This window comes from Paralichthys olivaceus, chromosome 1, assembly GCF_024713975.1.
Source record: "Paralichthys olivaceus isolate ysfri-2021 chromosome 1, ASM2471397v2, whole genome shotgun sequence".
In the NCBI taxonomy this organism is placed as follows: Eukaryota; Metazoa; Chordata; class Actinopteri; order Pleuronectiformes; family Paralichthyidae; genus Paralichthys; species Paralichthys olivaceus.
This window is the reverse complement of record NC_091093.1, coordinates 13,689,435-13,715,000: the sequence shown is the minus strand read 5'-3', so window position 1 is coordinate 13,715,000 and position 25,566 is coordinate 13,689,435. Positions and strand designations below refer to the sequence as shown.

Below are 25,566 nucleotides of genomic sequence, written 5' to 3'. Positions count from 1 at the left end.
CTCATTCACATCAGTCAGTGAAGTCATGTCTAATGAACAAGCACAATTGATGATAAAGTCCAGATTAATAAATAGGAAAAAAAAAAACCTTCAGGGAATTTATATCAAATGTTAACAAACTGAATGAGTTAAATGCACTACACTTTAAAATGTAATCCATTGTGTTGACTTTGAACTCATATTAATTAACCAACACTACCTGCAGGCTTATTATCAGCATGGCTATTTTTAATTTAATCCACTGCCTGTTGTGTTCATTAAAAATGTGTGGAAGGGAAGATGAGAAGAAAAAAAATCATACATAAGGAAACAAAATCTAACCGAACCACAGCTCGTGAAAATGATAATATTACAGCATGATGGGATGAATCAGTTTTCATCGCAGGTAAAGGAGTTTAAGTACATGAAGAAGCCAATGGTAAGAATGATAATAATAATAATAATGATTCTAACAATATCATAATAAATCTGCCTCCGAAATCTTGATCAAAGCATTTCCACATTATTGAGCATCGGTTGAAAAAAGGAGGAAAAGAGTGACGAATTAGAAGGAAGGATTGGAGCCTGAAATATCACTGTGCATGTGTGTGTGTGTGTGTGTGTATTTGTTCGTAGGTTTGTGGTAGGGTAGAGTTCCCTGCGTTTCTTTATAGCCATAGTCATTTGCAGTGGTTATGTTTCATTGTGAATGTTGATGAACCGTGTGACTGCATGTAGCAGTAACGGATGCAGCCGAACCAGATGTATAGATGATGAAAACAACAAACAATGAATTTACTGTTTGCATGACAGCTGGCTGAGAGGCAGATTAGTGTTTCTATAGCTCGCTGCAGAAATAACCCAAAGCAGAAAATGTCTTTTACAGCATGTGAGAGTCTAGACACTGAGGAAAACAATCCCTCTCTCTCTCTCTCTCTCTCTCTCTCTCTCTCTCCAGATTTTTCTCTTTGTTTCTGTTTCCCCTCACTGATAAATAACTTAAGGAGCCCAGTAGGTTTCATCTCTCTCTCCATCTCGCTCTACTTTATTACCTGCATCTTCCCCCTCTCCTCTCTTTCTCTCCTTCTCTCGGAAGTGTTTCTCCTTTAATCACCTTTTTAATTGGTCATTCCTTCATATGATCCAGTAATGGATGTAGGAGTGGGACTGGTTAGGACACAACTGTATCCCATTATGCACACGCACACACGCATAAAGTCACATATGCAGACACGATGATGAACACACCCTAATTTGCACACAAGTGCACACACACCGTTCTGATGTTACTACATCAATAACAAAGAAAAAATGCATTTGAATGTTTGGGTTGCCATAGCAATCTGGAAATTAATTAGCATATACAACTAGCTATAGGGGATGTTAATGACTTGTCTCTCTGGAGACCCAAAGTGTGTTTGTGTGTACATATTTTTATGTGGATGTGTGTCTGCACTGTACAATGCTGGGTGTGTTGGTGAGGCCTCATATAATCACTAATAGTATGTATCAGATGGGATGTCATGCAAACATGTTTGATTGTTTTAAGATTCCATATATATCATGAATGAATATTGAATTAAAGGTCCAGTGAGATTTAGGTGAAAGCGATCTATTGGCAGAAATTTAATATAATTAATCCTAGCAATGTTCTCACTAGTGTGTTTTATCTAAATTGTACAAATTGTTGTTTCTTTACCCTAGAATCCCCCCTTTACATTTAAATACTTTATATTATATTATATTATACATGTTTTTTACAGTTATCCAGACTAGACAAATTAAACACCTTTTGAGTTTTCATAAAAATTGAAGGCTACCATGTTGTTTTTTTGTTTGGAAGGGGAGGGTGAGGTGAGGGGTATTCAGCTGCAACATGCAAATTCACCACTAAATTCTACACACTGAACCTTTAAATCAAATAAAACACTAAATAAAATTACTCACACGACATGAAACATTCTTGACGTGTTTCTCCTTTTCAATGAGTAGAATTGAAGTGTAAATGTGTAAATACATGTACAACTATATGCATCCATATCATCACCATCACTTGTGCTTGATTTGAAGTCTCGTAGTTCCTACACTGTCGGTGGGGGCAGGACAGGAGGGTGGTTCACTCACTGAGGCTGAGACAGTGGCCTCACATGCTTTCATGTATTGGTCTTTGAAATGTTGCTTCTTTGAATGGTTGTGGGTAAGTGACTCTCATGAAGCAGGGGCAGTGTGAAGGTCTTTATGAGAGGCCTTCAGAGAGTCTTTGAAGCACTCCCTCAGACCATGCTGATGACGTACTTTGGTCTGCAGCCTGCCAGCGGTATACATTCATGCAGCCACTGTTAATTGGTTGTCTGAATGGTGCCTGGACTGCTCATCCGACATTCTGCTCCACAACGTTGGATTTGTCTCATTACACAAACAACAAAAATTTGCAGGTATATGCAGGTTTTTAAACACACGTAAACCCACTGAAACAAGGTGATAGACTCCTCCATTGACAGTAGAGGAGTTGGCCTTTTAGGTTTTTTCCCCCCAGTGACTCATGTTCATCGTAGCAAACTGCATCGGAAGCTGAGAAGCTCTGTCACTTTGCTGTCTTGCCAGTGTTGCATTTTGCACGAAATGATGAAAACAAGTTGTTGTTACACGTTGTTCCCAAGATGTAAACACAAAAAGAACACAATTTATACATTACACACAAACGCCCACAACATGCATCATAACGCCACACAGAGAAAGTGCAGCGTCAGCATCTAGTCTTACAAAATAATGAAGAACAAGAAATTAGCATGTGATTAGGGTGTCATGTTTTCAGCCAATAAAAACCTATTTACTGTCTTGCATAGATTAAGATTAAGATTAAGAATCCTCTTTATGGTCCCACACACAGCATGCAACATGCAAACATGGGGAAATTTGACCTCTGTATTTAACGCATCTGTGTGAACGGAGCACACACGGAACACACGGAACACAATCCACACAGTGACCACACATGGTGGGCAGCCATGAAGGCGCCCGGGGAGCAACTGGGGGGTTCGGTGCCTTGCTCAAGGGCACCTCGGCAGTGCCCAGGAGGTGAACTGGCACCTCTCCAACTTCTGTCCATGCTGGACTTGAACCGGTTCCCAAGCCAAGTCGCTATGGACTGAGCTACTGCCTCCCCAGTTGTTAGTGAGATTTTGACCAGTGGAAAAGGGGTTTTGTGGTAGGGTATACAAGTGGTCTTAGATTTTTACACCCAACTTAAAAAAAATAATGGGATGTTAAGCCATATCAGATGGTACAAAATACTAATGCTACAGACAGATCACACCTTATGCTCTTATGCAGACATTACATGCACGTGTGCATTTGGGGATTTTATTATTATGCTTTGTGCATATTTAAGAGCATGTGACGACCAAACCGACCGTATATACATCATGTGCAGCAAATGTGCCCTTTCCATTAACAACGTGAGCTACAAATCATGTCCCAGCTCCCACTGTGTAAAGTCTACAGATGAGCCCACTGCCACAATGTAAATTAACCAGCTGGCATTAAGAAAGACTGGTTGTTCTTAGCCGGCCTTTAATGCCCATTTTTTCTGTGAAAGTTGCCCACTGGTGCCTGGTTCTACATTATCTGGCTAGTCATGGCGGTGCCTGACTAAAAATGAATTTCATATAAACTCTGCAGGCCGTTAGTCCATTTGCATTAGAGGTGAACTGTAAATGAGGCGTTTTCTACCAAAACTACTGTAGCTGCCAATTACTTCATATTGTGAAAGCTGAATTTGTTTATTTCAGTAAGAAGGTAGTCAGTGAAAATGCTTTTTTTAACATGGGATGTTTGCAGGAGGTCTAGCTGGCTCTGGGGGGTTAATACTGTGTTTCCTACTGCTCAAAATATGACGTTTCATTGAACCAACAGTTTTTGTAAATCTGAATATCCACCTTGGTGAATGGATAAATGGGTTGTTCATTTATGCCAGGGTCCGGCAGAAAGATTCCCAAAGCATTGCCGGTCAGACCTTTCAGGTTATACAGTACACAGTATATGTGATACTCTGTATGGAAACTACCTCTGGCTGTGTTGGCCTATGTGTTCACCTATTTCCAACTACTGTGCTACTAAATGAAACACACTCTTGCACATTACAGAATAACTGATTTAAATCCAGGAAGTACAGCACATATGCTTCAGGAACCAGGAAACCTACCACAACTGTTTAGCCCCCTTTTTCATCCTCCGCCAACTTTTACTCCATCTTTGCCTCAAGCCCTCCTCCCTTCCCTTTCCCCCTCCACAGGGTATCCCTCACCCTCCTTCTCTCCAAGTCTTCCTTTCTTTTCTCTCCCCTCTTTCGTTTCCACTCTCCATAGTCTCACTTTCCCTCTCTCTCTGACAGTGATGAATTGCCTGTTGGGTTAGGTAATCCATCTTGTTGTATCCCTCACCTGAACACACGCTCAGGCGCCCTCTCACACCTCCCCTCCTCTTTTACTCCCTTTTCCCCATCTATCCATTCTTCCCTCCAATATCTTTCCATCTCAAGGTTAGTGAGGCTCACTGGGGTGAAAGTGAAGGTAAAGATCTGCCTGATGGCTCTCGCTTTTGCATGGGCACTGACACCAGGAGACAGGTGAAAAGTGCCTGTAGAGGAACATTACATTATGTCAAATGCTCAGACCTGGAGGGGCTTCCTGGCTCAAAAGGAGGCAAATAAACTAGTATGCAAAGTGTAAATTTCTTCAGAGTTTGATTCTAACACAAAATAAATTCAGATGCATCCCGCACAAGTGTTTATCTGTAAATTCCATGTGTAAACTCTCCTCAAAGATTTACGTCATTGTTGAAATTTCTTCCTTGTGTCTTATGGTCGTCTCGCTTGAGATATTGCAAACACTGCCAGCCCATGACTTCCGGTGGTACTGCTCTGTTTTGTGTTTTTTGTCCTTATTAGTACGTTTTCAAAAGGTGTGCCCAAATACAGACAAAATGAAAGCAGAGTACAGACAGAAGGCTACGTCTGATTTTGATTATGTATCTAACGTTGAGCATAAATTATCCTTTCAGAGTTTACCAAAGGTTTAACAATGAGTCCTGAGGACTCTGGACCAAAACAGTGGAGTGACTGACCATTTTCACCACCCATTAAACCATGCTACTAGCATGACTAGAAAAAATAGGAAATTGGTGCTATAATATGTTTTAATTCAAGTAACATATAAGATAATAAAACCAATAAATATGACAGAGGACCTACCACAGACCACCTCATTTGTTAAAAAGTATGTTGCTAAAGCATACACTGAAACACAGGAGGAATAAGACCACCTGTACAATCTGTATTAATATTCATACAAATATATTCCCAGACTATTCAGGTAAGAGTTTTTGAAACAAAACAATAACTACACCAACAGATAATTACATAAAAAAAAACATGCAATGCAGAAAACCCTATTGACCAGAACATTAAACCAATTTATCAGGTGTTTCCCTCGGGCTCATACACAGAGGTTTTATGTGTTTTACCATAAACCTTAAACCCCCTCAGGGAGTGCTTGAATCATCCTGCAAGCCTCTAAAACTAAAACACATTTTCAACAGTTCCATATCCATGAAAGCCAACTGAGCGTGCTCGCTCTTTTCCAGGCTCCACATTCGCACAGGAGCTCTCATTCATACACGGAAGCTCCGTAAAACAACCACACTGCCTCAGATGCTGAGCTCCTCAAAGAAGACAGCCGAGGTTTCACAGTCAAGAGCAGAGCTGTTATTGAGAGGGGGGCAGATTTGTTCCTCCGGGTTTCGTGCGGACATCAAACCTTGATCGACAACAGTCCCGCCACAAGCTTGCTTTACCAGCTACTAGACTGCTGCTGATCCAGAGTCAGGAATCCAATAAGAGGTTCAGTAAGATGTAATCGAGCATGAGAGGGGACGATACAGAGATATATGAAGGTAAAGATTTAAGAAGGAGTCTGCTTCCATGTAACTCCTTCTCTGACATTGCATGTAGCCTTTAGTATAGTCAGCAGCAGATAACAGTAAACAACAACAACCACTTTAAACCCTCTAAATCGAGCCTTGCAGGCTCCATCTGCTCAAGGTAATTGGAAAGTTTAAAGGCTGGAGGCCATTCTCTGTGTCTGATTGAAGCACAGGCTGGGAACAAACACCCAATTTAATTCTCTCTTTCGCTTTCACACATGCGCAAACACACTATCCCTTTCCATCCATGCCTTACTACCTTTGTGTAGCCTTTATGAATTATTACCTCTCCTTTTCTCCTCTGTTTGACTAGTTTCTCTTTCTTTCATTCCCTCTCTCTTCTATCCTCCATCTCGTTGATAAGCTACCTAGAGGAATGATGTGAGGACAGTGGGGATGCTGCTGGGCTGAGGTGGATGATAAGCATCTGGATAAAGTGGATGATATTTATGTCTATTACTCAGTATGGGTTGAGGGAGAGACAAATGGAAAGAAAGATCCTGGCAGAAATATAAATAAATGAGAAAGAAAATCAAGATCTGTTTGCTGAGAATCACTTTACCCAGATGTCACAATATAAACTGTACAAAACATACAGCGTTGAGGAACCACACAGCATGTAGTGCTTTCATCACAACCAGATGTTACATTGTGCAGGAAGTAACCGCAACACAGATCATTTTTACAGTCAAGGTTTACCAAAGAGCCTCCTTTAAAAAACAACTACTGCAGTGAAGTGAAGTCTGTCATGGAGCCTGACTGGAAATGTCAGCCTTGTTCTCGTTTCACCTCCTGCCCTTTACAATGCGCTGACACAATACACTCACGGTCCTTAAAATACACACACACACATACAGAGAGAGAGAGAGAGAGAGAGAGAGAGTTCTCTTCTTGTCCTATTATTGGAATTAGCCAGCCTCTTAACCTATGTAGTTAGACTATAGTTAAAGTAGGAATGCATGCACACATTTCACAGCCCAGCAGTGCCGTGTATTTAGAGCAGGAATGTCATTACAATACTTGTAAAACATGAGCAACTGACTGACAAAGCCCTGGCCCTGATTTTGACCCTAAAAGGTGTGTTAGCACTGAGCACTCACACACGCAACCTCATCTCATCTTTACGCTCTTGTCCTTCACATCTCCCGTCTCATGTCTCACTATACTTTATTAGTGCTATTTACAATAGATATTACTGGAAACAACATACCTCACTTACAGCTTAGACCGGCCATTGAATACAATCATTAAACCTTTTAACCCATTTTTTCACAATCGTACAATTTTGACCTCAAAACTCTTGGAATTGCCTTGAATTTGAAATGCTCTGAAACATTAGTCTGGTCTCTCAAATAGTTATTAAGGCACACATGCGTTTGCACATTATCATTCATAAATATTAGTGAGCTCATACAACGGCGTCTCCAAAGCTGATTTACGATCAACCAGGGTTGGGCTTGGCAAGCAGTGGTTTGGAGTAGAGTTAGAAGACGTTTTCAGAAAATTGATTTGAGCCTTAAACACGGATACAAGAAGTATCCAAGAGTGTTGACTATACAATGTTTGAGTGTGAGACAAAGAATGAAGAGGGGAACATGCCCATTTCACCTGATTAATGTGTTTTTATAAGTGTAGTCATCACTTTACACATGCATCCCCAATCTGTGAAATAGCCCTAAATCTGTTGACGAGACTCAGCCATGTGGCCTCACTTCGCTAGTACCGTTACTTTAAAAGTTGAAAAAATATTTATAAATGACAGATATGCAGGCAGACACACACACACACACATATCCCTGTCACTCACAGCCAAGTGTTTCTCCTCGTGCTAGATGCTGGAGATAGATGTGTTATATCTGACTACGTGATAGCCTGGGATGGTGCATGTGTGTGCACGAGGTGTCTTTGATTGAGGGCATGTGCATGCTTCTGTGTGATATATCTGCTTGTGACAGCAAACTGGCTAATGTTAGAAGTGTGGTTAGCAGGTCTTCGAATGAACTGTTCAGTGTGCGAGAATTCACAGTGTTGCAGGGTGCTGGAGCTGGCACCTGCTGCTGGAACACTGGGATATTTTTACTTTTCATCGGGACTGTGGTGATGTAATCAAAAAGTTTCTAAACTCTATTAACACATCAAAAACACACTACAACTGAACAGACAGCACATAGCAGGAAACAGATTCATAGACAAAAAAACTGACGGATGGAACTGCTGCTAACTACTTTACAGTGTTCTCCACTGATTCTGTGATGCAGAGGTGATGGAGAGGCAGTTGCCATGGCAGCCACAGACAGCATGGCAGCAGGTGCTTTTGCCACTTTCACCACCATCCAGTGTGTGTTGTTGGTAATTCACATACACACAAGCTAGTGTTTCTCCATTTGTGAGTCTTTTCACATGAACCTCAGGGTGCCTTGGTGTTTCTATGTCCAGTACATTGTGAGAGTATCTGTTTTTTATACACTATTGTTTGCTTGTGTGTGTTTGGGCGTGTCCACTCGTTCATGTGATTTGCCTGTTACTACAGTGTGCTGTTGTGTGCAGGAGAGGTGAGTTGCTTTGGTCATGGAGCCTGTGAGTTATGCAGAGGTGCTATAAATGTAAAACAGGTTTCTCTTTGTCACTGCTTTAGGTGGACTTCAACAGCTTTTTTCATACAAATGTGTGTTTTTTATTTATTTTTGCCTTTATTCAACAGAACTGAGTCAGAAAATAAGGGAAGGAGGAGGGTTATGAGACAACTTGACCACTAAGAGGTTTCGACTCACGTTTGTATTTTTTATGCTACTTTTCACTATGTCACTAAATGGGAGACATTGCTTAAAATAATATGGATCAAACATTTCAAACATACATTATACAAATGACAATATGAAAGGGGGAGATTTGGAGGCAGACAAAAAAAACATCTCTTGTACCTAGATTTTTTTATTTCTTTGAAAATTAGGCGGTTAACTGGAAATGGCCATAGACTGTTAAGTTACCACATAACTGCTACCTAAAGGGTAGCCTAAGAGTCTTGATCGCCACCTGGTGGCTAAATCCCGCCTCATCCATGTTAATAGATGGGAAATACAGCAAACATTTGTTCTGTTTTAAATAGTTATTTGATGCTAGAAATGGGGACAAATGTTTAATCAACAGCTTAGTCTGTCGCTTTTGATTGGTCAAAGGCGTATATCAACAAACAGCATTACCGCAGCCTCATCCCCCGATCACTACTGTGCAGATTCTGTCTGTAAGTGGGAGGAAGTGGAGATGGGTCTTCCATCTCTGTATAAGGTATATGGAAATGGCACATATTTAAAACATTCTGCAAATCCATCTACTGGATCTTATAATGTGTGTTTTTGAATTTAAAAAGTGCTAATTTATGTACATTGGCAAACTTTACATTTGTCATCTGCTGTCTTTGGGAACTGGTAAAGCTTGTTGTAGCTTGTCTGGCTCTTGTAAACACAGACAGTGTGTGTGGACTGTAGCAGCCTAGTGGCTGGTGTAGTTAGTCTAATTAAATGTGTCCACACTGGGTCAGCGACTATAATGACAATGATAACATTATTAGAGAAAACAATCAATTTTCTTTCTCTCTGGTTTCCTCTCCCTCTCCACCTCTAAATTTAAATTCTTTTGTTTGTGACATTTGCCTTTCTTTCTCTATAGAGCTTAATTTAGCAAAGGCAAAAGAAGAGGAGTGAGGAAGAGAGAGAGAGAGAGCACAAAAAAATTAAAAAAATAATAGTGCAGACACTGGCGATGACTTAATCTAACTGGTACTGGGTTGGACGCCCTCTCTATAACTATGGATGTTCTTCACAATATCGATGAATAACATGAAGTGCTGGGAAAATTCCACAGGGATCTCTGTCAATGTAAATTTGTTCATGCAGGATGTTAGGCAGTACATTTATGCGGCTTCCACCTCATCCCAGGGGGGATCTGCTGGGTTCAGATCTGCAGACTGTGTAGATGACTGGAATAGAGGAGAAGTCACCGTTGTGTTTATCATTAGACGCAGAGTGCTAAATGGCATTCTACATTATCTCACTGACAGCATGCATCTGAAATGGCTGGCAATCATTTTCAAGCCTTCCAGCATTCTTTAGTACAAATTAACACCAATTTGAGTTTAAAGTCGGTGAGAAGTCACACGTTTTTAACATTAAATATAATTATGTTACCTGGATAGACCTCCCCATTCGATGAAGTGAACCACCTGCTGATCTTTGCCTCTACAACATGTAATTCCCACACTTGGCCCATCTGTTAGCTTTTACCAGTCTCCTGCAACATCTCATCCATGAGACATTTTGGCTTAATTTGGGCAATTTTTGATTACATCACAGTACTGATGAAATATATTCCATCTAATGTCTAGTTTACATAGATTATTTAAAAAGTCAAAATAATAAATGTTTTAATAGTGAATAGCTACTCTTAAGATACATCTTTATAGAAACTCTTATGATTTCTATGACTTTTGTATCAGTATCTTTATAACCATTATTTTTACTCTGTTTATTGTAAAGCAGTTTACTGTATTATTGTATTGAAAAATGTCCAAATAAAGTTATTATTATTATAATCTTTAACTACTTAGATATACACAAAGAAAACCTTGGGTACTAATCGAAAATTGGAGTTTGTGATAATTTATAATCAAATTATTGGATTGAAAAAGGCAGGGTATCGTAATCAATATTACATCTGGAGATGGTGTGTGTGTGTGTGTGTGTGTGTGTGTGTGTGCGTGCATGTGTGTGCGTGCGTGTGTGTGCATGCGTGTGTGTGTGTGTGCATTTAGGGTTGGTCAAACTGACATAAACCCAGTGAGACGCTCTTCATTTCAGCCTGCATCAGCATCCCTCCCTCCCCACACCCTCAACCATCCATCCACACCATCTTGCTGTTATTGATGAAGCCACCTCTTTATATGGTAATGTCTTTCACACCTGAAAGGCATCAAGAGGGTATAATCTCGCTCACTTTCTCACAAACACACGCGCGCGTTATGTGCACGCACTCCCACATTAACTGCAGCATTTATTTTTTTCTTACCTCTTGCCAAAAACACACACGCACGGTAAGATGCGCTATTATTCACGTGAACTTCATATATTTTCACTCTCTCTGCCTCTCACCAATGTGTACGCAGCTATGAGGAGCCCATTAACGTTGATGGAGATATGTATGCAGCTCACATCTGTCACATGTCACTGCCGCGGCAACACCAGCTGCCGTGGTTACCGGAGGCCTGCTTCTGTAGTGTTATGGGATTTGGTTATTAAAGGATAACTATAGCTACCTGTGCAGAAATACAACCCTCTGAGCACAGGTTGCAAAGCAATAACAGTCCACCATTTGCTCTGATAATTCGACTAATTGCAGACAAACTAGTGGTTTTGGTGATAAGTTAAATTGATTATATCCACAAGCATGTTAACTTCACTCGTGCTCGTGGGTTGTGAAGTCATTTGAAACAGTAGATAGATCAATAAGCTCTTAACCTAAACTGATGGTCACACACACGAACCATCTTCTGATGTAGAGCTTTTTTATTATGTTGGGCATTAAAAGCATCTGACTGGCAACACCAGGGTTAATACCTTCAGATGTCATTTTGCATCTAATTGACAGGATGCAGGGAATTTTTACACTAAGAATAACAAATATTGTGCCAGATATGTAGATTATGGTCATATGTAAAGTGCTGTAAATTACCATCCACCAATGGAATATTACAATGAGACTGGTAGGTATTTATGAATGCAGCTAATGATTGTTTTCATTACTCATTAATGTGTCAATTATTTTTTTAATGAACAATTAATTATTAAGTCTTAAATTTAAAAAAGTGAAAAATGTGCTCATAAGATTCCATCTTCAAATAACTGGTTTGTCTGCACTCAAGTCCAAAATCCTAAAGGTTCATAATATACAATCATGTAAACAATAAAAAGCAGCAAATTCTCAAATTTTAGATGCTGAAATCAGAAAATGTTATGTTTGACGATGATGATGAAGATTGATAAATGACCTGAATAATTGATCAATGATTAAAAATTGCTATGGATTAAATTACTAACACTGCTAATGTTCTTAATGGAGGTGATACAGACATAAATTTCCAGTTCTAATAGTTGCTAAGCTTGCATGGCAACAACCCCATCTCCATGACAACTGAGAAAACTGAGCAAAATCCAATAACAAGATATGGTTGATATGGCCTCTTGAAACAGGTAATGAGCTGGAGTTGTGATTTCCTTTAGTCCACTATTTGTTTCAGTACTAGAAAACCCATTCACAAAAACACTTACCATGCTTTTGATAGTTTTTATTGTAATCAATTCAACTTTATTTATATAGCCCATATTCACAAATCACAATTGGTCTCATAGGACTTCTATGTCCTTTACCTTCAACGAGAGAGAGAAATAACTACAAGAAAACCCTCTTTGCAGCAAAAAGAGAGAGGCGCATGAGGGATCCCTGCAGGACGGACAGAAGTGCAATGGATACGAGTAGAACATTCATGATAAAAGACAACGCTTAACATGAATGCAGAGGTCTACAATATTGTATATCTAAGCAATGTAGTTGTAATCCACAATCAGCTGCCACTACGATCATGACCCATAGTCCAGGATCCATCTTGTGTCCAGGTCTGTTAGAGGGTAATTATTTACATTTTCTGGCTGTGATCACCCTGTTATTTTGTAATGCTAATGATGGCTAACCTTTTACTTTAACTAAAATGAGTCAGACAGCAACTGGTTTAGCAAGGGTGAGCAGACAGAGAGAGAGACAGAGCTATTTCTGTGTTATAACCCTTGGCTGCAGTATTTAAAAAAACTGATTGTGTTTATAGTATCATGCAGAAATAAATGACCCCTGCATGTTAGGACCACAGAAAGCTTTACTCCTCTAATGTCACTGCACTGTCTATAAATGATCCCGGCCTCTGTGACTTGTATTTAAAATGCTTTTACTGTAGAAGCTGCTGACAGTTGTTTTAATTTACAGCCACAACCAGACAGACACATCAATAGGTTTGCTTATATAAACATTTTAAGTGCATTTAGCGCTCTGTAATTGAAATAACATGTTAAAATAATAAGTGCAAATGAAAGCAATCTCAATAAATCTCAAGCTGCCAGCAAAAAGTCCTCAGGAATTAATGTATTCAAAAACATGTCCATTTTGGGCATTATCTTCATGTCTGATGTGGAGCTGTATATGTTTCACATTATAAACACGGATGGTTTTGACTTTCAGCTGATCTGAAACAGACATTTTTCTGGTGACACACACACACACACGCACTGACCCACTTTCCTGAGCTGAACTGGACCAACCAAAAACCGTTCACCCTCCATCCATTTATGATCTGGGTGTGGGTGTAGGGGATGCATGAACATACACAGACAGACACACAGACATACACACACACAAGCAGAGTGGGGACAGAGGCCTTAACTGAGTGCAGCTGTGGAGCCAGATGTGCTTTTGAGTCCTGTGGTTACAAGTGTGCATGCATTTTGTGTGCATGTGTGCATCTAAATCTGAAAAGCTATTCTGTTCATCTTAATCCCTTGACAGAGCTCACATCAGAAAAAAGATGAAAATGATATATAGTTTTATATACACAGGACCTGTTATATGCAACAGTTTTGGTTTAGTTTCTTATTATTTAATTTGTTTTTACTTTCTCTCTTTATTCTTTTCATCTGTAAAGTGCCATGTCTCCTGACAGTCACTGGGGTGCAGACTACTCATGACTGACTAATTGATATATTTCTACAACATACTTTCTCTACAACAAACAGGTAAAAAAAACTTCATAAACAAAATACTTTGTTTGCTCCAGCTAATAAACGTTACAAGTGAATGAGTTCATACAAACAGTGGTTTGTTGGCTGCAACGTAATAACTTGACATTTAAGCATAATGACGCGTGTGTGTTTACAGCTCTGACAAACTCTGTACAATAAGCACACACACACTCACTCTCACACACACACAGTGAACTGCAGACAACTAAACAGCAAAACAATCAATGATAAGACTGGTGAAGGTCATTATTAGCATAGTATTAAAAGTGTGTGTCTGTCTGTGTGTGTGTCCGCTAGCCCAAGTCAAACACAACCAATCATATATTCATATCCACAGACAAAGACAGGTCTACACAGTTCAGGAGTGTGTGTGTGCGTGCGCGTGTGTTTGTGTTGGAAGGGGATTGTATTGTTTGGTGGATATGTGTTTTATTCTGGCTGTGAGGGGTCACGAATGTCCCAGTGTCCGGTGGGAATAACATGGGACCTCATGCTGGCAGCACAACAGGAAGGGACATCAGCCCACACACACACACACACACACACACACACTGCAGAACTGCTGCTCCGGCACATTTGGTGAAGGGAAGGATTATTAGGTCACATTGCTTCACCAAGGACATGAGTTCAGCTTTTCCCAGACACAAAACACCAGCATGGGTCATTTCACTCTTGTGAGAAGAGTCTGGGGGAGAAGTCACAATGTAAAAAGGAAAACCAGCCAAGAAATCCTGACCAGCTTAATGACTTAGTGTCTCATTTATCAGACCACAGAGGTGCATTAAAGCAAAGAAACTAACCACTACTGATGCACTGGAGCTGCTCAGCGACCAACAGCAGAAAATGAGGGCAACACATCCGGTGCATCTTAATTTGTGGTTCAGTCTTTTCATTTTTCCATTAAAGCCCCTCATGCAAATACACAATGAGTTATCCTATTTGTAAGGTGCTCTGTGAGAGCTAATTGAAATGGTTGCAGTATAACTCATTCATGGAGGAATCAACCAACTGATCTTGAGTGAGTCGATTCACAGGACTGACCAACAAGGGCATAGGAGGTGAACGTGGTTTAAAACAAAATAACACATTTTAGAAAACAGAGGAACATATCTACTCTGACTGAGACACTACAATGTGAATATCCAGTGTCAGTCTCCATTGTCATTGGTCATACTTGTGAGTATAGAACAGTCGGACACAAGTTAATGGTATCTCTGTTTTTCATTGACAAAATCCACGAGCCAAAAAGAGATATTTTGGTCTGTGAAGGCCCAAAACTTGTTATTATCCCGACCAGCACATGGTTTTGTGTACTATAACCATCCTTCCAACCATCTATCATTTATCCTTTAAGGGTCGCAGGGAGGACTGGAGCCAATCCCAGTGGCGAAATAGGCAAGGCACACCCTGGACAGATAGCAGGGCTGACATGTAGAGTGTGAGACAAATCTTCATTCACACCTACAGTCGATTTAGAGTCTGCAATGAACCCAACCCCAATCTGCATGTGTTTGGACTGTGGGAGTAAGAACCCAGAATACCCAGAGAAAACCCCTCACAGACAAATGGAGAAGCATGCAAACTCCACAGAGAAAGGCCACGGTCGAACCAGGATAAAGTCTTGCTCTACTAAATTTATATTTTATGCACATTTATTTTTCACAAAGACATACGCTACCTACACCAATTACAACACCATACATTACGTGTCTGTGCTTATTCTACAAAGCAATAAAGTTAACTACATTGGGGGAAGCTTTAATCCGACTGGACTAAACCTGACTTCACAATAACATTTTAATTAGAGGTCTGATCACCGACGGACCCCATTAACGCCCACAGCTCCTAACAATATTCAACTGTCATGTTCTTCCCACTGTCTCCACATCTGTCTCACTAAAGCATGTCTCTCTTTCCCACTGTACTCCAAGCTCTCTCTCTCTGTCTCTCTCTCTCTCTTTCTCCGGCTGCACCTTATTAACCGCATGGAGAATAATAACTGCTTATTTGTTATCAATTAACTCAAAGCCTTATGTGTGACCCCATTGTACTCGTAACTAAAATCCAGTCAACTGCATCAGAAGAACATTAAACCCACGGGCAACGTCTTAAAAAGATTATGCAGAGTCACAAATCCGGTTTTCAATATGAAACATTGTTTCGTTATGAAACAAAAAGGAACATCAGATACATACATGATAAGCCTGTGCAGCACATGATTTGATCCTCTATCACAGATCAACTTAAAAAACTTTGGGTCCTGTGATTTCCCTGTTGATAATCACGATACTAATGGAATAAAAATTGATTATATGGACTCCACACAGAAAAAAAAGAAATTACCTGTCAAAGAAAATTAGAAAGGGCAGCAATCCATATAAATTCATATCTGCCCTAAGTGGTCAGTGTCTTTCACTAATCCATCATGTTAATTCCCTCACAAAAGCAATAAAGGACAAAGTGAAGCCATCGATTCTGGTGATATGATCAATCAGGTAAAATGGGAAACTCTATGCCAAAGACTCTTGTTTGTGTTTATCATTCTGTTTTTGTCAGTAATTGATTAACAGCTTCAGATACAATAATTCCCCATTCCCCAAAGGCTGATGGGTTTCTCTTCTTTTCAACAGCTGGTCAAATGATGGTTGGACAAATTACAACATCCTTATGATTTATGAGAAGAATAAATTCTGACAGCACAGCATCACAGTAAGTAAGGGAACGATTAGAGGCCCAGTCTTTCATCAGCGACCATGTTCTTAAGTGTTACCGTCTGAATGCCAGAGTTAATGATGGAGCAGGTTATTTTTGGAGGCTGTGCTATAGTGAGTGAGTCACCACTGGGTAACAGAACAGGTAAAACACACACACACACACACACACACACACAGAAAGACATGCAGAACAGTCTTGTTTTGTACCTTGCTGGAGTAAGGTCCTGGGATGAGCAGTTTCAGCGCTTGTCTCTTCAGCTCTGACAGCCTCGCATTACAGTTCTCACACCATATCCCTCTTTCACTGCCAGGGGAACTTCCGCTGCCTGAGGCCGGTGAGCCGGTGCCAAAACCTGGGGAGCCACCCAGAGAACCAGGCGAGCCGGTCCCGATCCCCGGAGAGATGGTCCCCGGTGATCCAGAGAAGGACCCTGGTGAGGAGATTCCTGAGCCTGGGGACGGGGTGCCTGTGGAGCTCGGCATGGAGCCGGCACCCTCTGGAGTGGGGCGTGTGCCGGATCTGCTGGTCTCCTCATAGGCCTTTCGGTACCATGTGTCGGGGAAAAAGGTTGCAGATTTGGTCGGTGAAGTGTCCGGCATCTGTGAAAATGTTTTAAATAAGAGGTAATTATTGATAATGGCTGCATTTCCCAGAGGGATTGCATTTCCTGTGCTCTGCTATATTGTGTATGCTGACTCTTTTGGTTTTGGAAAAATACAGGGAACTAGTTATTATACATATATCTTTTTTTCTGCTAAAGTGAAAAAGGCTTGTTTGAAGCTGAACAAGTTGCACTGGGATGAGAATAAAATGATAAGGGGCTGATGGCACAGAACCTGTATGTGCAAATTAACAGTCATTAAAAGTTATTTACATTTCGCCTACAAAGCAAAATAAAGATGTGTCCCTGGATTAAATCTAGATTCAGTAACCTTGTTTTTGTTTCAATCATCTGTCATTATATATCTGAAGATCATGAGATATCATCAAAAACAAATCATCCTGGTTAAATTACCTCACAGTGTTCATGCTTATATGCCACCAAATTGCAGACTAGATCTACAGGAAACAGTCGTCTTGTGGCAGTAACACACAGGCAATGTGCTGCCAATGTGTAGACAAGGAGTCTAAACCACCATTAAATCAAATGGCCATCCAGTTGAAAACCCACAAGCAGGAAGCATGAGTTAAACATTCACTGTGACGGTGCTCCAGTCAACACACTGGATGCTTCTATTAACTGAACAGGATGGATTCAGATTCTGTGCCTGTCTGTACACTGGTGTTGTTCCCCCTGCTCAGACAGACAGCCACATGAGAGCATCAAATGAGCCACAAAGAGTTGAAAATTAGAGCTTTTTTGCTGCTGGGTAAATCCAGAGACACATTGATGTGGTGGTGGCTGGAGACGTTGGGTACTATAGCTACTGTGATCCGTCAGCATGGCTTATAATGAGGCAGAAATGAGTTTATATAGGTGCAATGCTCAATCATCTCCAAGTCAACTCCTGTGTTATTAATGAACACTGATGAGGCTGCAGGCAAAGAAGCAACGACACAGGTGTTATGTGTGGCTGCTTGATCCTCAGTTTGTGGTAATTAAGAACTCTATCAGTGCATGGGAAAATAAAGCAACAGCACTGTTGTGACAACAGTGTGCCAAATGTGATCTTCACAAAGCAATCAATCAACAGCATGAACACTGCAAGCTTAATGAGAGGTGTCATCCTCATGTGCACGTCAGCCTGAGGAGGGAGGAAGAAACTACAGCTTCCAGAGGGTGGTGTGAGGATGAAGTGCATGCAGCACTCTCTGTTACCTGTTATAGGTAACAGAGGTGTGTCCAGAGGCGTGGAAGGAATAACCTACCCCATATTTTCTGCTCCGGCTGCTCACAGACCTCTCCTTGGTCCCAGACAGTGAAGTCATGTTGGAGGTGAGAGATGAGGGAGGAGGAGGTGAGGAAGAAGAGGAGGAAAGGAGAAAGAACCGCTGCTGCTGCTGCGTCACATTCAAAATAAGAAAAGAGAAAGAGAGACCACCGGTTCGATTTCAATTAACCACACGCCCCTGCAGTTTGCGTCTTCTCAATCGGGAAACAGCCTCACGCCACTTCCAAGCGCATGTGGAAACCGGCTACATCCCCCAATCCTTCGCCAAAATGAAATAAAAAATAAAAATCCTTAATGGGTTTGTCTTCTTCTGTTTGTTGCCTGTGCAGGGAGCCCTTAGTTCACCTGTAAAACTCGGGGTGCAGATGCACGCAGGTCGTGCGTAAAAGCAGACCGCTCCCTGCCAGCGGAGTGAGCTGTGCGCTGGATGGATGAGGCGCAGTTGAGCTCCGGACTAGGCACCGCACTCAGCCCTGCCTCCCTCCATCAGCGCTGCGTCTCAGGCTGCCCAGGTACAACCCAACAAAACAAAACCACCAAGAGAAGAATTCCGACGCACGGCTCAGGTCTCATGGGCACAACCAAGACCCATTAAATGATGAGTGATCTATAGGTGGCGCAGCTGAAAGTCAGCTCCTGCTTCTGGCTGAGCGCGGCTGAAACGTGTCTATCCCTCCTGTTGACTTCCCGCGGCTCCGCACTCCGATGAAGCGAACTGTGGACTGAGTGCGCAGAGGGGCGCACATCTGGATGAAGGCGGGGCCTCCCTGCCCCTCATCCGCCACCGGCCAATACAGATCCAGAGGTTCCAGCTGAGTGGCAGGTGGCCCGCTGCCTGTTTCGAATGACTTCTTCTGTGGACATTTGGCAAATGACCACAGGACGTCATTATTAGGATGATGTGTTAAACACAGCCAGAGCCTGGGAGACCTGTAATGTAGGGGGACTCCCATGGCTGTAGCATTGATGTGAGTGAGGTTTAGCCCCACACAGTTCAATCTATTATTTTAAGATGTATTCCACTATTTCTACATGGAGGGAAAATAACAGATGTCTCTGCTGTCATTTAAAAACAGCATTTCCCCCTTTAAGAAGAAACATGATCACATCTGCATTAATGTAAGATATATGTCTGATTAACAGTCAACTAAATTAATGAAATGAGGAAAAATCAAGACTAAAGCATCCTGACGTCATCTCTGTTCATCGGTGCTAACGCCGTTCATTTGTCTATGTTGACTTTGAAACTGTGGAGTGGAGGAGACGTCCCTTCTTTCTGTGGACTCACTTCAGTGTTTTCATGCAGGAGGCTACTATTGTACAGTGATAAAGGGTGTGAGAGTGGTAACACTGTGCCCTCTGCTGGTTCCTGCGAAGAATCAAAGCTCTGAATTCAAACAAATGCAAGACCTGCTTAGCCTGACTGCATTATTATTATTAGAAGTAGTAGTTGTAATAATAACAATAATAAAGTGATTGTTTTGTTGTTGTTGTTGTTATTGTTATTGTTATTATTGTTATCATATACACACAACAATCAGTGTCCACATTGAGCTGTCACCTGCCCCCTTCTCAATGATGAAGTGCTTGGTGAACATGGCAGCACGGAGCAGGTGGTCCTCCGGCTGACTCAGGACTCTAACCATGCACTTCAAGTGTCAATCACGACAACACATATCTGTAAACATATTACTGGAAATATTTAAAAAAAAACTTGAATCGTTTTTATTTGGGAAACAATACATAGAACTCAGACAGAGGGTGACGGTGCATAATTCTAACCATTGTCGAGGTGGCTCCAACATGCACATTCTGGTAGGTGGCGCTGTATGTTTTTAATGCTGGTGACAATCCCTGAGCTCTGCAATCAGACAGCAGTAGAAGTAGTAGTAGTAGTTTGTGCAGCGAGTTTGTTCCATGTCATTTACCACTGTTCCCGGGGGAGATCGTTGAATGGAGCTGTGTGATATAATATCTCCAATGATTTGAAAGAGGCAGGTCGAAGAGCAGCAGTTCATGGAGCTTTAACGATCGACGCACGGAGTCGTACCCGAGGTGAGCTGAAGTCGGAAGCTAACTATCCGGACTGCGGACTGGGTGAGTGGCCTGGTCATCGATCAATATCACATCAAATACAGGATAAATAAAACGTGTCGATGCTTTTCATTTATGGCTTCGTTAGTTTAGAAACGAGCAGGACTCGTCCGCGTCATGAAATGTTTGTGTGACGTTAGCAGCTGTTGAATCTGGCGTTCGTGCAAACCTACCGTTGATCAATGTTTCGGTACGTATCGTTACAGCTCGGTACACCGTGTGCGTGACGATCAGCTGACGGCTGCAGCGCTCATTGAGCAGGATGGTTTGTTGTGGCTGTGTTTGTTTACTTGCACGTTTGCTAGCAGCTAGTTAGCCCGTGTAGCCTCTGTGCAGCCGCCGCCTGCACACTGTGCACAGCTACAACATGTGAACTCGCTGGTGAGCTTGATGTTTTCACACCTCTGAGGCTGTTTGTGTGCAGATGTGTACGTGTATGCTCGATCGTCTGTCAAACCTGAGTCCAACCGCGAAGTTTGTAGTAAAGTGGCCTGGTGATGTCATCTTATACACGATCATGTCACCTTCTCACACAATAAGTAAATAATATTAAGTTAGAGAGCTGTTTGTTATTTGAGAGGCATTTCCTGATGCCTACATGTTCAATTTCCCTGAAGTAGATTGTTGATAAGAGAAATAATAATAATAGGATAATAATAGATGTAGTGTGAAGCTGTCATACAAGGTGGGGCCCAGTTGCTGAGCAGTATGTCATTGTCTTTCCTGCCCTCTGCTGACAAACCTCTCTACCCGTCTGTCAGTCCAGGTGTCCTGCAGCGCTGGAGACTCATTTCTCCAGCTGAAGGAAATCTGTCCTGACAAATGACACTTCTTGATGCTTAAGTGGAATCCAGATCCAATGAACCCAAGGGAAGTCTGTCCAGCGAGAGGACTACACCAACAATGAAAGGTAGTCCAACAGGCAGCTGTTTGGTTCGCTTTCTGAATGGTGTGAGCATTTGAAATGCTTTTGGAGGCCAATAAATAAGGGTTCTTTAAAGAAAATAGCTTCTCTAAGCCCCTGGTCGGATCCGTTATTTACATCCCCCCTGAGAGATCCAATCACAGGTAGACAATGTTAAGTTTGTCTGTTTACAGCTAATATTAAAATGTATTTAAATGGGATCTAAATGACACTAGAAATTTTACTGTCAATGATCTTTCAGGTGAACCTTGGAAAACAAGAAAAAGAAAATCTAAGAAGACACCCGCAAAGAAAGTCTCAAACCTTGCTTCATCTCCGGGCTCAGAGGAATCAAACCCTGAGCCAGGAAGTGATTTTGCCATTGTCCCAGCATGCTCCTTACTGAGTACTCCAAAAAGAGGCAAGAGGAGGACAAGACAGACTCAAGATGTCTGCTGGACCTCCACACCAGTACGCAGCTCCTCCACAGATCACCTGACCAAAATCTCAAAGTCACCTCCTGGAGCAAAACAGGCAGGGCTAGAATACACTGAGGTCATAACACAGTTTAAGGTATTTGATCATTGCTGATGTTTCTGAATGCAGATAATTCCAGTGATTATAATTTAACTCCTTTTCCATCTGATCTGCTGTAGGCAGTAGAGGTTGACTTGCCATGCTGCAAGTCAAAATCTACAACCAAACGCAAGACGTGTGATGCTTCCCAGACAAGACAACTCAGAAAAAGAGTGGCGAAGGAGCCAGCGAAGACCTGCAGTGAAACCAAGGGTCCACAAGCCAAGCGCCAGCGTGGCAAGAGACCGAGGGCTGAGAAAGGGAATTTACAGAAGAATACCACTTCTCTGTCGTCCAAACGCTCAAGACCAAGATTTGAACTAAAGATGCCTGACTTAGCAGACAAAGGTAATGCCTCCGTAGTGTTTGTCTTATGTACAGTGAACACGATTCCTCTAAGATTCTTTTAAGAAATTATGCAATTTAGGAGGTCATCCTCTTCTCTTTCTCTAAATATAATGAATTGTGTTGTCTGAAATAAATTGTGTCATGTACGGACTTAGTTTTGCATGATATTAAAATCACTCAGGTGAGTAAAAATATCTGCTCTAATTCTGTATTATTGTTGTCCCTCTGTACCCTCTCACCCTCTTTCCCAAAAGACGAGTCTTTGCTGTCTTCGGATCTTTCAATAGAGCTGAGTCACCATGAAGAACAGCTGCCAGCTTTGCCTTTCCAGGAAGATGAGGAAAGTGAGGAGGAGGAGCTACCAAGTTTCTTGACACGGATGGACAAAAGTGAGAGATAATGTAGTTATTGAATGCAAATAACCTCTGTGTGGATTTGATATGATCTAGATCAGGGGTTCCCAAACTTTTCTATGCCATGGTCCCCCAAACAGTATTAGCTTCTGGCCAGGGGACCCCCTTTTTTTGCGCTTGCTACGCTAGCTTGAGGAGCAAAGCAGCTTGATAAATTGCGCAAAATGCAAGGTCTACACATGACGTCATGAATGATGTTTTGACTGGCAGGCAATCAGAAAGATGAGCATGGCAATTTCCTGAGGCCCCCCTAGCGCCCCCTGGCGGCCCCCACTTTGAAATACACTGGACTAGATTACGAATAAATACTGTAAATCTAAAGTGGACTGTTTATCCTCTTGTGTTTCAGAGCCTCCCTCCATTACAGAAGGAGCGTTTGTGTGGCACAAAGTTAGAAATTATCCGTTCTGGCCTGCACTGGTGAGTGTAAAAACCTGCTTGGATCATTGATCTCTCATAATTTCTCACATTAGAGAAGCTCGAACTTGGGGGGTCTAAGGCTTAATGATTTAAAAAAGGCTTAAATCCACACTATTTTTTTTTTTGCAGGTAAAAAGAATGAATCGTAAGCAGAAAAAAGCCAGCATTGTGTTCATCGATGACCCAATGATTCACACAAAGAAAGGGTAGGGAATTCAATGGGTTTTGTCTTGCTTTTTTGAGGATTAATGTTTTTCACAGTGGACCGTTCTACATTTCTGACCTAATATCATGCTAACCTATCTAATAAGATGTGTGGACCAACTTTGACTCTTTTAAATCCTCATTAAGTCCTGTCTCATCAAAAATGGTTAGTTGGGCTTTATTCGTCATGCCTTTCATTTCTGATGTGATTTTTTTTTTTTTTAAACTAATCAAGATATTTAAAGAAAACATTAGTGAGGAAATGTCTTGCACACTCTCAGATAATTAGGAATGGAAGTTTTAGTTGTGTGTTTGTGTTTAAGGTTTTCCGTGGCTCTGAAAATCCTGAAGCCTTTTGACTGTGAGGAAGCCAGTGAGCTGGTGGTAAGAGTTACACACAAAATATACATTTGATTTTCTATAAACAATGTTTTCTCGACACAGTGGAAAACTATGTCTGACACTCATATTGGTTTTGTCATAGTTAAAAGCCAAAGAAAAGTATGATGCTGTTATTGAGTGGTCGATGGCCCTCATAACGGACTACAGGATACGGATTGGTGAGTATAATCCAATCGCTTATGCAGACAGAAACAGATGAAGAACACTCCTACTGAGATGCATCTTATGTAAACAGTATTGTTCTGACACCACAGAATTATTATCAGTATTAAGCTGGTTTTGTCTTTGTAGCATGTGGCTCATTTTCTGGCTCCTTCATCAACTACTTTGCCCATGACATGAGTAAGTTTCGTCTTGGAACACTCACACAGAATATAAATCCACTTGAGTACACCTGCAGCCCCATTTTGTCCTACTGATTCTCTTTACTGGTTTGGTTGTTATTTGTTCCAGGCTATCCAGTGAGGAGGAAGTACCCACAGACTGCCTCAGAGAAACTAACCATCACCAGCGAGTCCATGGTGGAGGAGCCATGTGACGATCTTAAGGAGGCCAGCTTTAGTGATCAGCAGGGGAAGGTCGGCAGGAGTTCAAAGCGGCTGCTGCCAGACCGGACTCATGCCGCCCACAATAGAGCCAATGAGAAACTTGTATATTTCATCGTCAAGCAGCACATGGTGGAAGGACACCTTCTGGTATGATTAATGAAGTCTCTTGTGTAATTAATTAATAGTTCTTAGATTAAGCAAATGCGTTCTCAATACATTAACTTATTTTGATAGGGCTTCACAAGATGATAAAGATGCAAGCTCTCATCCATGAATGAAGACATTCACTCTTACTGACTCTTCTTACTCTGCCTACAGGCTGTAATCCGTGGGCAGCAACAGTCCAGATGGCTTCGCTCCTTTCTGACTGCCAATCGAACACGGGTGGTGAACCCGTATCTGGAAGATGAAAAGCAGTTGGACCAGGTCTTCTGCTACCTAAACAAGATCTACGAGACAGAGATTGCCGCCGATTCTTGCCTGGCCGAGGTGAAAGCTGTAGAATCTATCCCCTTTGTTATGGACGTGCTTCTTCCTGAGGTGAGCTTAAGCTTCCACCAGCACATATGTGTGTTGTTGTTGTTGTTTGTTATTCTAGCCCATTTTTGCTACCTGATATTCAGCTTATGAGTTCTCAGTGTTTGTGTTGTGATATTATTGTCTGTTTGTCTTTTCAGGCCATCATCCATGCCATTGCTGGTGTTAACAATGTCTCTGTAAAACAGGCAGAGGAGAAGTACATTAAAGGACGTTGTATAAGCAACAGGTAAGAGATAAATGAGCGAAACCATTAAAGGAATAGTTTCTATACTAAATACTAAATATGATCAGTGAATTTCATTTTTTTCTCCATTTCTTCCTCAGAGAAAGACAGGAGTTCGACTTGATGATTGAGCAACAAATAAGGAAAAACCATCAGAACACTGCACTTGCATTATTGTCTGACTCATTGAAATTAGAGGACTGATTATTGTAAAATAAAGGAAAATATTTTTGTATTTTATTATGTTTTGTTTATAGGCATTGCAGCCATATCTGTGTGCTTTGCCGACCATGATAAAGCATGTGTCCTGGATTTTACATCTCAAAAGCTGTTCCTTAAAAAAAGTTATGTCTTAAAAATGTTAATAATGTTCAAATCACCTAGCTTTAATGCATAACTGTTTGCTGGCAGTACTGCCCAATTAACAATATACATTTACTGTTGTCTGTGTTTGCGTGTTTTATAAAAAAAAAATGCATTTTTCAAAAATA

General features: G+C 41.3%; 2 protein-coding genes across 11 annotated transcripts in view; one reads left to right on the top strand and one right to left on the bottom strand.

Moving 5' to 3' along the window:
• The window catches only part of kif26ba (kinesin family member 26Ba), a 79,469-nt gene extending 59,857 nt beyond the window's left edge, over positions 1 to 19,612 (bottom strand). The window contains exons 1-2 of the mRNA XM_069522245.1: positions 18,381 to 19,612; positions 16,718 to 17,110 (exon numbers count right to left, since the gene is read on the bottom strand). Coding sequence (XP_069378346.1) covers positions 16,718 to 17,110; positions 18,381 to 18,440 — 453 coding nt within the window. The 5' untranslated portion in view covers positions 18,441 to 19,612. The remainder of the gene's footprint in view (positions 1 to 16,717; positions 17,111 to 18,380) is intronic.
• A 622-nt stretch (positions 19,613 to 20,234) lies between these two features.
• On the top strand, positions 20,235 to 25,310 carry LOC109624980 (PWWP domain-containing DNA repair factor 3B). 10 transcript variants are annotated; one of them, XM_069522279.1, is made up of 14 exons: positions 20,235 to 20,458; positions 21,264 to 21,407; positions 21,664 to 21,956; positions 22,058 to 22,325; positions 22,580 to 22,714; positions 23,088 to 23,158; positions 23,288 to 23,364; positions 23,686 to 23,746; positions 23,847 to 23,922; positions 24,056 to 24,106; positions 24,218 to 24,459; positions 24,631 to 24,852; positions 24,990 to 25,078; positions 25,177 to 25,310. In XM_069522279.1, exons 2-14 carry the CDS (start codon positions 21,401 to 21,403, stop codon positions 25,277 to 25,279), a joined length of 1,695 nt encoding a protein of 564 aa, XP_069378380.1. In that variant the 5' UTR covers positions 20,235 to 20,458; positions 21,264 to 21,400; the 3' UTR covers positions 25,280 to 25,310. The 10 variants fall into 10 exon arrangements, with proteins under 10 accessions (XP_069378380.1, XP_069378393.1, XP_069378389.1 ...); XM_069522292.1 differs by having other exon boundaries at positions 20,236 to 20,458; positions 21,664 to 21,935; XM_069522288.1 differs by having other exon boundaries at positions 20,236 to 20,500; positions 21,664 to 21,935.
• Positions 25,311 to 25,566: the final 256 nt, after the last annotated feature.